The 15,129-nt window shown below is 50.3% G+C and overlaps 1 protein-coding gene across 1 annotated transcript in view; it reads right to left on the minus strand.

Moving 5' to 3' along the window:
- Window positions 1–5,333: 5,333 nt before the first annotated feature.
- The window catches only part of LRRK1 (leucine rich repeat kinase 1), a 72,540-nt gene continuing 62,744 nt past the window's right edge, over window positions 5,334–15,129 (minus strand). Inside the window, exons 31-34 of the mRNA XM_079317776.1 lie at window positions 14,855–14,971; window positions 9,063–9,898; window positions 8,448–8,549; window positions 5,334–6,681 (exon numbers count right to left, since the gene is read on the minus strand). Coding sequence (XP_079173902.1) covers window positions 6,504–6,681; window positions 8,448–8,549; window positions 9,063–9,898; window positions 14,855–14,971 — 1,233 coding nt within the window. The 3' untranslated portion in view covers window positions 5,334–6,503. The remainder of the gene's footprint in view (window positions 6,682–8,447; window positions 8,550–9,062; window positions 9,899–14,854; window positions 14,972–15,129) is intronic.

Raw genomic sequence — 15,129 nt, forward strand, 5'->3', positions numbered from 1 at the left:
CACAGAGTGAAATACTCTGGGAAGTAAGTCCAGGTAAAAGGGTCTCTCTCTTCCAAAGGGTTTTGACCTCTGTGTTGTGTCTTGGCCTGGGATGAGCTCAGTGCTTATACCTTGGCTCTGGGGGAAGGGAGAACCAGCCCATTCATCAGGCTCTGGTGCTGATGAGCTGTGCCTTTCCCTGGTTTTGACTTTTTCCTCATGAAAATGTTAAAAGTACTTCTGCTGCCTGAAAATACCCATAAGTGTGTGTTTCAAATGCATACAGTGACAAAGCTGCATGGTGCCCTAATGTTTTGTGTATTCAAAACACAGTAAAAATAATGATTAAGTGGGTTGAGCACTTTCTTTTTAGTAGCTCTAGGAGTCGTTCAGTATTGGTGTGAGGACAAAATTAAGTCCCAAAGCAAGAATCTTAGGGATTGCAGAGGAGTTTCTTCACACAAGGGAAAAGAAAAAACAAGCAACTTGTATTTGTAATACAGAAAAGAGCTTGAAGAATATGAACCACAAAGAATGGCAGCAAAACAGGGGAAAAAAAAGTCCTGTACTTTTACTATATTTATTAACATGTATGATTATGTTGGACTTTTTTTAGCCCATAACAGCTGGTAAAAGCAGAATGGATGCAACTGGAAAAAGCCATTTAGTGAATAGCACCCATCTGGTATTGGGTTTTTTTTTCTCAATTGCTGCAGTTCTAATTCTGTTACCAAATCTCTATAAAAAGTGAGTTTTGCACCAAGCTTGCAGGCAGCCCTTGAGGCCTCACATCACAACTGATCACGTTTTATGGACTTGCAGCTTAAAAGTAGTCAATTTTAAAGTTAATTATAGGCCTTTATGACAGAGTCTAAACACATAAACCCCATTTTATACTGAAGTAAGTGGCATTTGCTGCCCCAGTTGTAAGGGACTGGACAGAGGTGGAAATCATCAGCTGGTAAATGCTAACCAAGGGACAAAAATCCCTTCTAGGGTTGGAACATTTAATTCTCAATTTACTCTAGTTGTTTGCTTTGACAGAAGTTTCTTTTGTGCTGAGAAAGCAGGAAAATCAGGGAGTTTTCCTCTGGGCCACAGAGGTGTGAGAAAATGAGATGGTGTCATCCTGAAAATGAAGGATGTGGTGCCAAATCATGTTCTAACCATAGAGATGCTTCTCTTCTTTATTAAAACAATTAAACCTGTGAGACACTTCTTTCCCTCGTTAATCTGGCGCAGGTAACCTGGGTTGGATGCTGGGCTGGCCGTGGGTATCCTCACAGGAATAAAATTCCCACCCAAACAGAGCTTTGCAGCCCCTGGGCTCACGGTGTTAAACCCTTCACCTTCTCCAGTCACCCCTGGGGGAGGAGCTGGATTTATTAATGCTCTTTTCCAAAAGCTTTTCCCTCCTGCTCAAGGATCAATGATGGCAAAAGGAGGCAAAGGGAGATGGGGAAAATGTGAGTCCAGAAAGGCAGCAGGTACTCCTGGTGACTGTCATGCTGTATGTGACTCTTTACACGTGAAGCATTTATCTGTGACACTGCAGAGTCACAGTCCATGGAAGGATTTCAAGTTTTGGTCCTGTGGGCACAGTGGGGGTTTATTACCCAGAACACTCCGTGACCAGCTCCAGCCCCATGCAGCTCCCCTGGACCTGGCTGGATGGTTCCTTTCAGCAAAATCAGCACAAAGTCCTGCTCACCCAAATCTGCTTACTCTGAGTTTTTGTGGAAGCCTCTAACTTTACATTGCAAATTATTATCCTGAGCTGTTCTGCATGAATACTTGCTAAAAATATTCAGCTCACAGAGCCAGCTGCCATTGGGAGCTCTTTGGAAAGAAACTCTTGGTGTGGCAGTAAAAATGGGGAGAAGGTCCAGACCCCACCAGGCTCCTCTGCTCTGACCTTGCTGATCCCTGGGCTGGTGGGACACTGCCCATGTGGGACCTGTTCTAATTAATGTTTTTGTGCCTGGTGGACTCTGCCAATGTGAGTTGTGCTGACCAGAGCAAATGCAGGGGTTTGATCCCAGCTGGAGCTCAAAAGCCACCTCCTTCCCAGGCCTAGGCAGCCTTGGAGACACCCTGGGCTCCACAGCCAAGGCAGTGCATCCCATGAGGAATCCTTTCCATTTTCCTGGATTTTACCTGGCTGCTGCTGCCAGAAGCACTTTTGTTCTTCACATCCATACTGCTGCACACTTTCCCAGGTGTAAGAAACGTGTCCATGTCCTTTCCAAGCTCCAGAACCATCTCCCGGGTCTCCTCCAGCCCAGGAATCCCTGCCACCTTCTAAATCACTTTTATGAGTGGGGTGAAAAAAATTAAATTAACATAAAAAAAAATAACAGGCCAAATACTGGGCTGGCTGTGTTTACTTTCACACTTTAATTCAATAAAAACCTCAACTTTAATTGACCTGAATCGGCTCCAACATTTCCAGCAGGCTGGGCTGGAGTCTCTTGGAAATTGGGGGTCCCTCCTGTTTGGCTGGGGGTGTCAAGAGGACTTTGCCAGGATCCTGCTCCACCTTCTAGAAAAAGAAGACAAAAGAGTAACACCACCTTTGTGGTTTACTGACTTTTCACCTAGAGAGCTCCCAAATGGGGCACAGTTTAAAATGTTTCCGTGATAAAACAAATTTCCAGTGTGAACAGGCTGGGATATGGGGCAGGTAAAGGCTGTTTGCTGTGCCAGCATTGGCTCTGCCAGGATGGTTCTGAGTGCTGGGGTAGGAATAATGGCCCTGGGAAACCTGAATTGCTGTGGATGTTCCACTCATGGCTTGGGGATGTGCTCTGTCCTTCTGCCCACTGCCAGCATCACTGGGCAGTGATTCCCCAGTGCTGAGCACTGTCCCAGGTGAGCTCAGCCCCAGCCCAATCCCTGGCACCATTCTTATCCTCAACCCCATTCCTGGTCCCATCCTTCTCCTCATTTTATTCTCCATCCCCAGCTCCATTGCTGGCCCCATCCTCACCATGATCTTCATCACAACTCCATCCTCATTCCCATCTCCATCCCAGCCCCATCCTCACCCTCCTGCACTGGGTGAAGCCACTGGAGCCTGACCCAGCTCCCATCCAGCGCTGCCGGCCGGGGTGAGCTGAGGACAGCCTGAAATAGCCACGATATTTCCTGTCCTTTTAAAGCTTGCTTAAAGAAAACTAATTTCCTCTGTCCTTTCAGTAGCAGAATACAAAGCAGCCAGTGCTGCCCCTTTCCCCACCACCCTTAGAAATCACCTTGTTTTTCCTTACACTGAAGCTGGGAGCCCTTGGTGCTGTGTGGGATTGGGAGCATCCAGCTGGGCAGTGTTCACCTGCCCCCACCCTGTCTTGGGGGCACAAGAGATGGGGTTTTGCTCTAATATATCAGATTATAACAATTCCTGCCCACTGTTCAGGGCACTGTGTGAAATGAGGCAGAGCCAGCCCTTTCCTTTCCTAGCAGAATGAGATGCAACATTCCCTGCTTTCCTGCACATGGAGAGGCAACCCCAGGCTGGTAGGGTCAGTGCACCCACAGTGCTGGCGCCCCAAAATGTCAGAGTGAGCATCAGGATATGTGTTTTGGATAAGAGATGCAACCAGTTGTTCGCCCCTATATCATGCTTCCCCCCCAAAAAATATTCAGGCTACGCCCCAAACTGGGATGCTGGTATTGGGCACAACTGCTCTTCATCCCAAGGCCTGACTGCACTGATGCCAGCAAAGGAACAGCCCAAACCAGGAACAGGAATCAGTATCCAGCTGGGAATTGAATATAATCCTTTCAAAGCAGGTAAAGGACCACTGAGCACTCCAGAGAAAAGCCCAGGGATGTGTGTGGCTCTCTGCTCTCAGGAGGCAGCTGAGTGAGGGACTGAAGCTGGGCAGGTTTTTGGGCTCAGTTAATCCCAGGCAGGTCTTGTTCATCTCTCTTTGCTTCCTTGATGAGTAATTAACAGCCCTGGCACTCCCTGCCCTCCCACTGCTGGTGCTGGGGGTTAATCCAATCCAGCAGCATCTGCTTCCCTCCCAGCACTGAGCCCCTTCCCTGTGCTCCTGCTGCTCCCAGTCTGGCCTGGGGGAAACCAGGCATTGACAAAACAAACCCACAGCTGGTTTTTTGCTTCTCCTCAGTCAGCTGAAGGAATAATCCCCCACCAAGGCCCTGTTTAGGCTTATTTTTATCAGCTGAAATAAAATAGTGAGGGCTGTGATAGGTGCAGCTCCCCCAGACCCACGCCTGGGGCTCGTGCTGCCCCTTGTTCCCGGGCTCTGGGGGCTTTTCCTGCCTTGGCTGTGACCCCATCCCTTCCCCCAGGATGTCTGATGCCCCTCACCTGTGCCTGCCACCAGGAGAGCAGGCACTGCTGGTGGGAGAGATGGAAAGGAGCACTGAAATCTCAAACTGTTTGAACTGGTGGGAGCTGTTTTAATTTTGTTTTTAATGTCTGTTTATTTCTGCCCCTGGGGAATCATTCCTGTTGCACGTGCAGTGCTCACTTAATGGAGCCTTGTGCTAATGAGGTTTCAGGTCTGCTGAAGGGGGGGATTTTGCTCTTATTGCAGGATAGCAACAGTCAGGCTCTCAGCTGCTTTCAGGAACCAACCCCTGCTCCCAGGAGGTTTTGGGGCACACACCCACCACTGCAGCATCTCTCACAGGTCCTGTGAAACCCAGGGGCCACCCCCTTCCCTTCCCTCCCCAGCTGACCACCCTGCCCCACCTGGCAAGAAGCAGGGGTGTGTCAGGAAGGGTGTTGTGCAGTGACAGCCCCACAGCATGGTGTCCAGCAGAACAAAGGCTCTTCTGTGTCCAGGCCTTGGCCAGGTCTGGGAGATGCTCCAGGTTCCCCCATGGGCACTGGGGAGCCCATGGTGGGCTCAAGCCCACTCTGGCTTTGGAGGCAGCACAGCACCCAAGGTGTTCTGCTCAAGAGGAACAATAAGCAACTGCTGTGGTTGTTCCACAGGGTGTTTCCTCAAAGGAAACCTGCAAGGCTGAATGAAAGGAGCATTAAAGCTCCTGTTGGGGCTTCAGGTATCACGGGAAGAGTTCCTGCAAGTCAAAGGAATCTGGCAGCTGGAGAAGGAGACCATGAGACCTCAGCCCAGCCCTGAGACAACAGGCAGAGAGCATGTCCTGGCAAGGGAGGGGAATTTTGGTGCTGCCGTACCTGCTTCATGAGGTGCTGGGAGGCACAGGGTGACAGCCTCAGGCAAGGGCAGGTATGGAGAGTCTGTACTCACAGCCCTGATTCCAGCTGTGCTCAGCAGGACAAGCACTTGAACCACGCTGCAAGCCCCAAACACCCAATGCCAGCTGGGTTTCCAATAAAAACCACCAATGCAGTATCATCCTGGGGAGGAACCAGTTTATTTTAGGATACATTCTGTTTCTGAAGAAGATATTTTAGCAGCCTGCAACAGAAATGTGAACCAGAGGGTTAACCTGCCCGTTCGGCCTTGGCCAGCCTTGCCGATGCTCACACAAGATTCTTGGGATAAAAAAAAAGAAAAAGAAAGGTCCAAAATTCAAACTGTACACCTTTATACAGGGTGCTTAGCTGGGGGCACTTTTTACACTGCTGTACATGCTTGGGATAATTAAGTGCAATTGGATTCAGAGCCAATACAGCATCCCAGGCCACTAATGAAGATAAAATACAAGCTGTGGTGGGCAGAAGCTGCACAGATACACAGGCAAACTGAGCTTATTGTGTTCCTGCTGCTCCAGAGTGCATTTCCCAAGAGAAAGAGGAGTGGAGCAGACAGCTTATAAACCTCTCTGGTCAGGGGGCTCCCTTCTCTTCCACCAGGAATATCTGCCACACCCAGTGGCTTTGCTTTCCAACAGCTCCATTGACAAAGCAGCAGTGCCATGAACCAGCTCACTCTCTCCTGGTGCAGCATTCCTGGCAGGTTGTTTTGGGCTCCCTCACAGGAACACTGCACCACTACAGCTTTTAGGAACCAGAAATGCAGTGGCCAGCCACAGCTTCTCACTGGCTCCCACACCAGGGTGTCTCTGCACAGGGACTACACCTGAAGTAGCCCCTAATGGAGCTGCAGGGAGGTGGGAAGCAGCCCACAGTGCAGGGTTTCCAGCAGATGCATTCCTCCTGGGAACAGGGTCAATCAGTCCACAGTGCCAGCCAGGACTGAAATGTCCTCAGCTCCCAGGGAAGAGCCCACAGAGTTCTCCTGGCTGACACACACAACACAACAGCAGCAGCAGCAGCCAGGGCATGCTGAAGGTGAGGAAGGAATTCAAAACGGGGAAGAACAAACTGGAAATGGGGGGATGAGCAGAACTGCAGCCACCTCTGCCTTTGCTCTCAACCAGAGCAAGGCAGCTGAGAGCTCCCAGGCCTGTCCCAGCAGCTTCATTCCCCAAAGCCCTGATGGGGCTCTGGGAAGCCCAGGATGCTCACTAGCAGCAAACCAGCCCCCAGTGCCCCATCAGCCTGGTCTGGGCCGTGTCCCCCAGCCCAGGGCACTCCTCTCCCCAGCCTGGCTCCCAGGGCACTACCTCCTCTTGCGCATGCAGGTCTCCAGCCTGCCCAGCTCCTCGTAGGCCTGGTAGAAAATGTCAAAGTCTCTGGCACTCCAGCCCCTCCAGACTGCCAGGCACCGCTCCGTGTGCTCGTTCTCAAAGCAGCACACAACCGTGTCCTTTGCTACCAGAGCTGCATCCACCAGAGTCCTGGGGAAGGAGCAGAGAGCAGGGAGGGCATTACAGGAGAAAGCATCACAGGGAAAGGCAGCACAAGGAAAGGCATTACAGGAAAGGACATTCATTTCAGGGAAGGGCACTGTGTGGAAGAGCAGCTCTGCAAGCGCAGCACTGGCTCATGAGCTTCCCTTCCAGCTACACAAGCTTTTTATAAGCTGCAAATCCTTCAGCAAGGAGAATGTAACAAAGAGAGGGATCAGAAACTGTGTCACATCAAAACCAAGCAGCTCAGTGACATGGGAAAAAGTTTTTAAAAGGATTCAGGTGCCTAAACATGCAGGTGGGGGCTTAAGTCTGCCGTGGTATTTGAAGTTGCTGCTAATCTCCTGATTTGCTAAATCCACAGACTCTTGTTCCTGCTGCCAGCTGGGCATTTTCAGAACAGCTCCATCATAACACAGCTGGCAGGTTGCCGAGAGCTGCCACAGCCTGGAATAAAGCATGGAAGTGGGATGGAGCTGCCTGTGTCAGCTCAGGGTCTGAGCCCCAAGCCCAGAGAGCAGGCACAGCTGTGGCAGCACTCAGGGATTTGTGTGGTCTCTGTTGTATGTGCTTCCCTTCTGGGTCTCTGTCAGAGCTGGCCCTGCATGTGCCTCAGAGGGAGGTGGCTGGGCAGACAATGACACGTTTCCCTTGCAGGGTCCAAGGGACAGGAGTCCAGCCCTCACTGGGCTCCTTCTACCACTCCCATAGCAGATGGGGAAGGCTGGTCCCAAACTCTTCCCCCAGAAAGGTGTCCAGCTGGGAGCACTGACCACAAGACTGTCCTTGGCAGCTGCTTTTTATCACAAACTCTCCCTACAAAACCCCCTCCCTTTTCTCCCCTTCTGCTCCTTATCTTGCTGCTCAAACAGGGAGGGTCAATGGCCACGGTGCCTGCTCCAGTCAGGTGTGAGAGGTGGTATCACTTTGCCTGAACTCCACACTCCATCTGGGTTAAGCAAAACCAACTTAAGAGCACCTGTGACCAATAAAGAGAATTCTCTCCTCCCAGCTAACTGATAAAGACACAGTTTAGAGTAGAGGGAATGGCAGGAGCCTTTGATCTCCTGTTGTGTTTGCCTGGTGGTAATAAATGATCATTTATAATCCTTAGCACTGCTTAACCTGCATTTGTTTGGACATAAATAGTACAATCCCAGACCGGTATTTAAGTGATCAGCAGGAACACCCCCACCTCTCCAGCAGCTATTTATTTCCTTGGACTCTCCTTCTCTGTGTGAAACATTTTAAATGAAGGTATATAACTGCTCTCCCCTGTGCCCCAGGAGCCGTCCCCTGGCCTGTCACTGCCACAGCACAAAGGTGCTCATTTAGAGCCACAGCATCAACCTGACCCACGTGAATGCAGCCACAGACAAGCGCCGTGCTCTGCATAAATACACCTCTTGTTCTGAGCCTGCCAAGCTGCTCTGACCTCCTGCCAGGTGCCCTCAGAGCAAAGGGAGCCAGCACCAGGCAGGATCAGGCCAACTCCATCACACTGTGCACGCTCCTATCTGTGTCATTATGGGGTGTTCAGGCTCTGTGGATTTTGGTTGTGGCCACAGTGCCTTCCCCTCGCTGTCTGCTTCGCTCTGAGAGCGTGCAACCAACAACTGTGTGTCCTCCCACTGGGAACTCCTCAGAGGCTGCTGGAAGCCAAGGAAAGCTCCCAAGAGCCCTGAGGGTGTGCAGAGCCCCCCTCTGCCCCCAGCCCCCCCTGTACCCCCCAGCCTGCCCGTGGTGTGCCTCACCCATAGGGAGCCAGCTCCCCCGCCTTCAGCACGGCCATCACCCTGCCCCGCTGCGTGCCCGACTCCTTCTCCAGCCCGATGACAATGATGTCCCCTCCTCTCCTGCAAGAGAAATGAGGCAGGGTTCCATGCCACCTGCAGCCACATGATGTCTGCCAGGGGAGGGGGCAGTGATGCCATGGGAGCATCCTGGATCCACTGCAGTGAGAGATCCCGTGACAAGCAAAATCAGCTTCCCAGAGGTTCCCATCAGCTCCACAGGAGGCAGGAGGACTTGCCAGGGCTGTGTCCAAGCAAGGAGGCTGCCTGCTGCTCTTTGTTTCCTCAGTAGCTGGGGAAACACGGCTTGGAGTCTGATCACTCCTTTCTCATTCTGCTGAAATCAACCCAGCAAGGCCTTCCATGTGGCAACTCTGCTCAACACTACACACTTTAAAAAGGCATAGAAAATCCATGCTCCATTATAGTGGGAATGGAATTTCTTAATGGTACCTTGACTTTTCCGGCCAAGTCAATCATACTGGGAATGCAAAAACTGCTGAATCAGCCTGAGTTAATCTCATGTTCAGCCAGGGGGGATTTTGACTAAGTTGCCTAGGTGAGTGACCCACTTACCTGGGGATCCAGATGAGGTCTTTTACAGGAAGAATCTTGACTGCTTGGAGATGCTCTGTGTTGTCACCCGCAGGGGAAGCATCGTGATCCAGGGGAGCCTTCAGCTCGTGGAATTTCTCAGACTCCTCAAAATCCGTGGAGAAGGGTGCACTGGAAGAGCTCAGGGGCGAGCTGGGCAGGCTGGAGGGGCAGCGGGTTACGGTGTTGGGAGGAGAGGAGGAGTAGGAAGACACAGAGCAGTAATCTGTGAGCGAGTCCTGGTGGTTCAGGATCTGGGTACCCATGTCCGGGCTGTACATGATGCTCATGTCCCCGGGAGGGCTGCTCTCCACGGCCCCGTGGCCGAGGGGGGCTGTGGCTGGGATGGCAGCCGAGGGCTGCTGGATGGTGAACATGTCTCTGAGGGGGCTGCAGTCCCCGCAGAAGTAGCGTGCGCACAGCTGGTAGCTGGTGGCGTGGAACATCACCAGGAAGTTGCTCTTGTCATCCAGGCACCAGACCACCTCCTCACCGTGGCACTCGGAGGTGCAGGCCAGGGAGGCGATGCAGGAGGGCGGGCTGAAGGGCTCCAGCCTGCGGCTGATCTCCAGGCGGGCGCAGTCGATGACCAGCAGCCCGGGGCCGTTGCTGTACCACACCTCGGCCCCGCTGTTGGCCGCCTCCATGGCCCGCACCGGGTACGGGTTCTGCCGCGGGTCCTCGTCCGAGATGTGGAATTTGGACCTGTTTGCTGTGTGGGAGCACAGGTAGGAGCAGTTGTCCCCTGGCAGGCCCTGGGACACTGAATACACGGCTACCAGTCCATCTGACAAGCCAGCCAGCACCATGTACGAGTTCTGTGAGAAAAGAGAAAAAATTAATGGAGTTACAGAATGGCTGGGTTGGTAGAAGCCTGAATGATCATCTAATTCCATCCCTCTGCCATGGGCAGGGACACCTTCCACTAAACCAGATTGCTCAAAGCCCCATCCAACCTGCACCTGAACACTTCCAGGGACAGGGAGGCCACAGTCTCACTGTACCAGGACCTTACCACCCTCACAGCAGAGTTTTCTCCTGTTTCTTAACTTCTCTATAACAGAAGAGCTTTCAATCCCAGACATTCTGCCTGCTTCTCACATTCTGCAAGAACACCAGTAACTTAGCCCAAAACAGCGATAACAGCAACATAAAAAAGTCATTCCCTAGAAGCTGCTGCAGAGCCACACTCCTTTCACCCAGTATTACCTCTCTCTTTACTGCCAAGGGCGGACAGACAGAGCTGGCAGCCTGCCCTGAAGGTTAACAAATTCAAGCTGGAGTATGTTCAGAGACAGCCACCATGATCCCAGGAATCCAGCTGTAGAAACCCGGCTCACTTCCAAAAAGAGTAAAGCTATTGCTATCAATGTAGGTAGGAGAGGAATGGAAGAAATGCAGTAAAAATGGAAAGAGGGAGCCAATATTCTCACAAACAAGAGCATCCAGTGATTGCTCCACATCCAGAGTCTGCTGCTCTGAGAGCACTGCTCCTCCCAGGGATGTGCTCTGGGTCTGGGATTTCAGCTGAGGGCACAGAAGCAGAAGTAGCTCAGCAATGCACCTGCCAAGTGCCACAAACAATTGTGCAGGTTGGTAAAAACCTGTTCTAAATGTACAGATGTGCTGGACACAGCTCCAGCTCCGTGGCCATGCACCCCTCGTGTCCCAGGGGCAGGAACTGCTGAGAAGGCCACAGCTCAGCAACTCCTCCAGCTCATCCCAGCGGGGCAAAATGCTGCTAAACAGACTGGGAAATATGGATCTCTTGGGAACAAAACTGCCTGTGACCTTGGGTCTCTACCAGAAACTCCCCCATCTGTGAAGCAGATAAAACAATACTTACCTCAAAGGCCTTTCTACTTCCTCCCTGTGGAGCAATAAATTCTAAAAAAAGACCATTTTACCCAGGACTTTTTTGCTGCCTGGACTTAGCACAGCAAACCAAACAGAACCAGACAAAGCACCACAGAGTTGACCCAACCTCACCCCTCCTAAGCCTCTCCAGTGGAAAGCCCTGTCTTTGGCATGCCCAGGATACCAGTGAGATGGGCTGAGGACTCAGTCATCCTTTGCTGGGAATGCAAAGATTAAATTAAGGCATTCATGTGCCCTTCCAGGGATCTGGATTCTGCCAGGCCTTGACAAGAGTTCCTAGGCTGTAAATCCCCAGAAAAATCAGTGTCTTGACCTGCCCCTATTGAGGGGCAGGTAGTGCAGGGTAGGTGTTATTTAATTGACAGCTCTGCTTGCAAGGCACATTGAGAGTCCTGGACAAAGAAAAACTCTCTGCACACCAAGTATGAGTAAAACCACGAGAGCACTGAGCCCCTATGACTAATCCAAATCACAGCAGAATTTTACTGTAATGGGAAAAACAAGGAAAGCAAGTGGAAAGTTGTGAAATGGAGCTTGGACTAACTCAGTCCAGTCCCAATTCTCTAACCACTAATTAAAAGAAACCCCAACGACCTGCAGTGCTCAGTGCCATGTCCCTGCTGCCATGTGGATCTGGTGCAAAAGCTCCTGGAAGTGGCTTTGCCAAGGAGTTGCATCAGTAGGTTGGATCATGGCACAATGCTTTGCACAAGCTGGGTTTTGGGTTACTTTTTCTTTGGAAGGGAGTTCAATTATTTAAAATGGAATAAAACACAGCAGAACAGCCCACATTTCTTTGGTAAAAAATGGTCCAACTTTTTCAGTTCAAAGGACCCTGCACAAGAGGCATTTTTTACTAAAACTGGAAAATTTAAATTGAAATGGGAACATCAGATATTAACTGTATTGTGAGCATGTCAACCTGAAACTGCTCCCAGCGTGACACAAGACATGATTAAAATCTTCAGAGATTATAATTTTGTCTCATTTGATTTGATAATGCTGAATTATCCAAGCACAGTGTTCAGAAAAAAATTATTTTGAATTCCTTGATTAGTGTCAGCTACTACAAAACAGAAACCCTATTCCCTTTTGGGTTCCACAGGCCCAATTTCCCTGTCACTGAGCAGGCAGCACCATAACCAGGCAGAGGTGGGTCAGGGACCCCCTCCTGCTGTTACCAGTAATATCAATGCCAAATGTCTGACACAGAACAATGGTGGAAACAAACTTGGAAGATATCTTTTCCATTGGGGCATTTATTTCTCTTCATCTTGGCTATCAGGACCTGTTTCTATCAAACCATTGCTGTTACTGATCAAAGAGATAAGAAACAAGAAGCAGGAACTCAAATGCTGAGAAATGCCCTCACCTTGCTGTCCTTCATGTGTCTGAGCTGAGGCAATGACCAATTTTCACAGAAGACCATGTCAAAAACTACCTCCCCACAGATGGCACAGATTTTATCCAGCACCGGTGAGGCAGAACTCCCCTGATCAGGGTATTCCAGCAGTGACCAAAGGCGGGCAGGGCTGCAGCCTCCAGAAACCTTAAGTAACTTTCTCAGAATTCATTTTCAACATTTGGGCTCCACAAAGGGCCAACAAAAACACACAGCAACAGAAGTGCATTTGAAGGCCTGGGCTGCCAGCAGCCCCGCCGTGCCAGGAGGAAGGCCCCGAGCGGGGCCGTGCCGGCTGCCATGTGCAGGGATGAGCCGGCTCCAGACGCCCTGTCCTGCTGCCAGCAGCCCAGGACAAATGGCAAAAAGTGCTACACCAGGGCCTGGTCACCTCCTCCTCCTCCTCCTCCTGTCCCTGCAGGGTCTGGCACTGCTGGCTGCAGCCTTTAATTGCAGCTTTTGTTTCCATGTGCTCCAGGTTTCTGCACGAGGCCAAAGATTTGCACCCATTCAGGTTTCTCTCTCCCTCCACACCTCTCTCCCTCCACAAGGCAGAATGTGTCTTGGTTTGCCCTTTCTAACCTGCTCATTTGCTAATTTGTTTTCTTTTTTCTTCTGTTTACCAAAAAATAATCATCCTGGTGACAACAAGCATGCAACAAAAAGCTTAAATTGGAAAAGACTTTTTCTTGGCGGGTGAGTTTCAGATTCTGGGCCCCTCTCGCCTGCTTTCACATTTCCATGATGCTTCCCTTGGATGAGAAACCAAGTTTTGGAAACTATTTCTTTTGGATCAGCCTTCCCAAGGCAGTCGTAAAGAATTCCCCTTCCCAGCAACATCCCTCGGCAATTCTCTGACTAAAAGTTACCTCACATCTCAGCAGCTAAAGGCTTTCTTCCCAGGGAAATGCAATTCTCTTCCCCACTGGACAGCAATGACTGTGATAACTCTAATAGGGCTTGCTGGTCAGGCAGTGAGTGTGACAAGTGTAAGCTTTCCACAGAGGTTTTTTTGGAAAAACTGGCTGGTTTAGCTCTTGCCAGCCTGGCCTGCACATCCCCAGGCTGCTGCTCTGGCCATTTCACTGCCAAACTCATTCATAGAAAAGAGAGAGGAAAAAGTAAGTCCAATAAACTGAGGAGTGAGCTGAAGGGAGGTGAATTTCTGGAAGGTTGGGCAGGGTTGGGGGAGGAAGGGAGGTGTCTAGACTCAATATTGCTATTGTAGGGCCTGGCATTATTTATGACATTTTCTAGGCAAGCCACAAACTGGAAATAGAAACCAGGAGACATAAAGCCACTCGTAACCCCTGAGGAATGGCTTTGCAAGCTGTGTGACAGTGGAAAAGCTGAAACCAAAAGACTCCTTCGACTGTCCTGGATGGAACCTCAGGTATCATGAAAAAGAAATTTGCCCTACACATCAGAAATGAAACTTCACAGCGGACAAACGCTGCAGGCCTGGGAGCCAAGAAAAGCCAACAGACGCAGAGAAATCCAGCCCTGTGCCAACTTCACATCGATGCCCTACTTCAGTCCTACTTACACCATGTTTGGAAGTGCAGCAGCACACCTTACACAAACCATCTGCCTCAGATTCAGCCCATGCAGCAATCCCAGCAGACGAGCCAGAAATGGACAGTGGCTCAGGACGAGCCTGGTACAAACCAGCAGCTCCGAGAGCTGCCCCGTGCTGAGCTCTCACACACATCCCAGTCTGCTGGCATTTGCAAAGACTACACAGCTACCAGTAATGTTGGAACATAATTATATGTTTTCACTTGAGGTGGCTGTAAGCAAACCGGAGGTAATTTAGCTCGAAAACAGTTTTTATACATCTCCCAAGACCTGCCCGCAATAGGCACTCAGGTCAGATTGCTGCTGCCAGAAACGGGATGCTGGCAATTCCAGGGCTGGCCAGATAACACATAACTTGTTTTAATGCCCATAAGAGTAATTATCCGTGTTACCCATAAGAGCATTACCCAAAACAGCTGTATTATCTAAGTGTTCTCATTCAAAACCAAAACAGGAGTGTGCCTGAGCCCAGATAACATTTAAGGATGACTGTGCACACAAATGACAGCACAGAGCCCAGGAAAAATGGGTACAAGAGGCCGGATGTACCCACGTCCTGCATTAGCACTCAACAAATCTCTATTCTAATTATTGTTTCATCTCTACTTTGCTTGATCAGCCTAAACCTTGTGTTCCAACAAAGTGGAAACGCAGCTGGAAAACTTCCTTGCCGAGGAATTTGATCTGTTTTGACTATTTCCCCAGCAGGTTTGGAAGTGCCAGCTTTGATCCCCTGACTCAGGCTCTTGCCCACACCTCTGTCCTCTGGCAGAGGCAGAAAGACTTGGAAACCTTCTCCTTGCAGTGCCAAAATGTTCCTGGGCATTGCATAGTCCTTCAGCACCAGCTGAGTGTGGCAGCTTGGCCCAGCAGCAGAGTCCCACTACTGCCCCTCTTCCTTTGGGCAGTTCCTTACCCTTTTGACAAGAGGCATCACTAGAAAGCAGCTCACAGTGGCAGGAGTGTCTAAACCCTTCAGTGGAGTCTTTAAGGGACACATGCCCTGCAATCCATACACAGAAATCTTCTGGTCCTGTGAAAGAGCACATAAAATTTTATAAATGCAAACCACCTCCCTGCTTTCATAGTTTGATACCTGAGCAAGATCTATTTGATTCCAAAACTGGTTTTTATTTGCATTTTTTTTATATTCAAAGTGTGAATTTCTGTTTTCCATGGAGAGCCTTTGGC

This window comes from Erithacus rubecula (assembly GCF_903797595.1).
Source record: "Erithacus rubecula genome assembly, chromosome: 14".
Lineage (NCBI taxonomy): Eukaryota > Metazoa > Chordata > Aves > Passeriformes > Muscicapidae > Erithacus > Erithacus rubecula.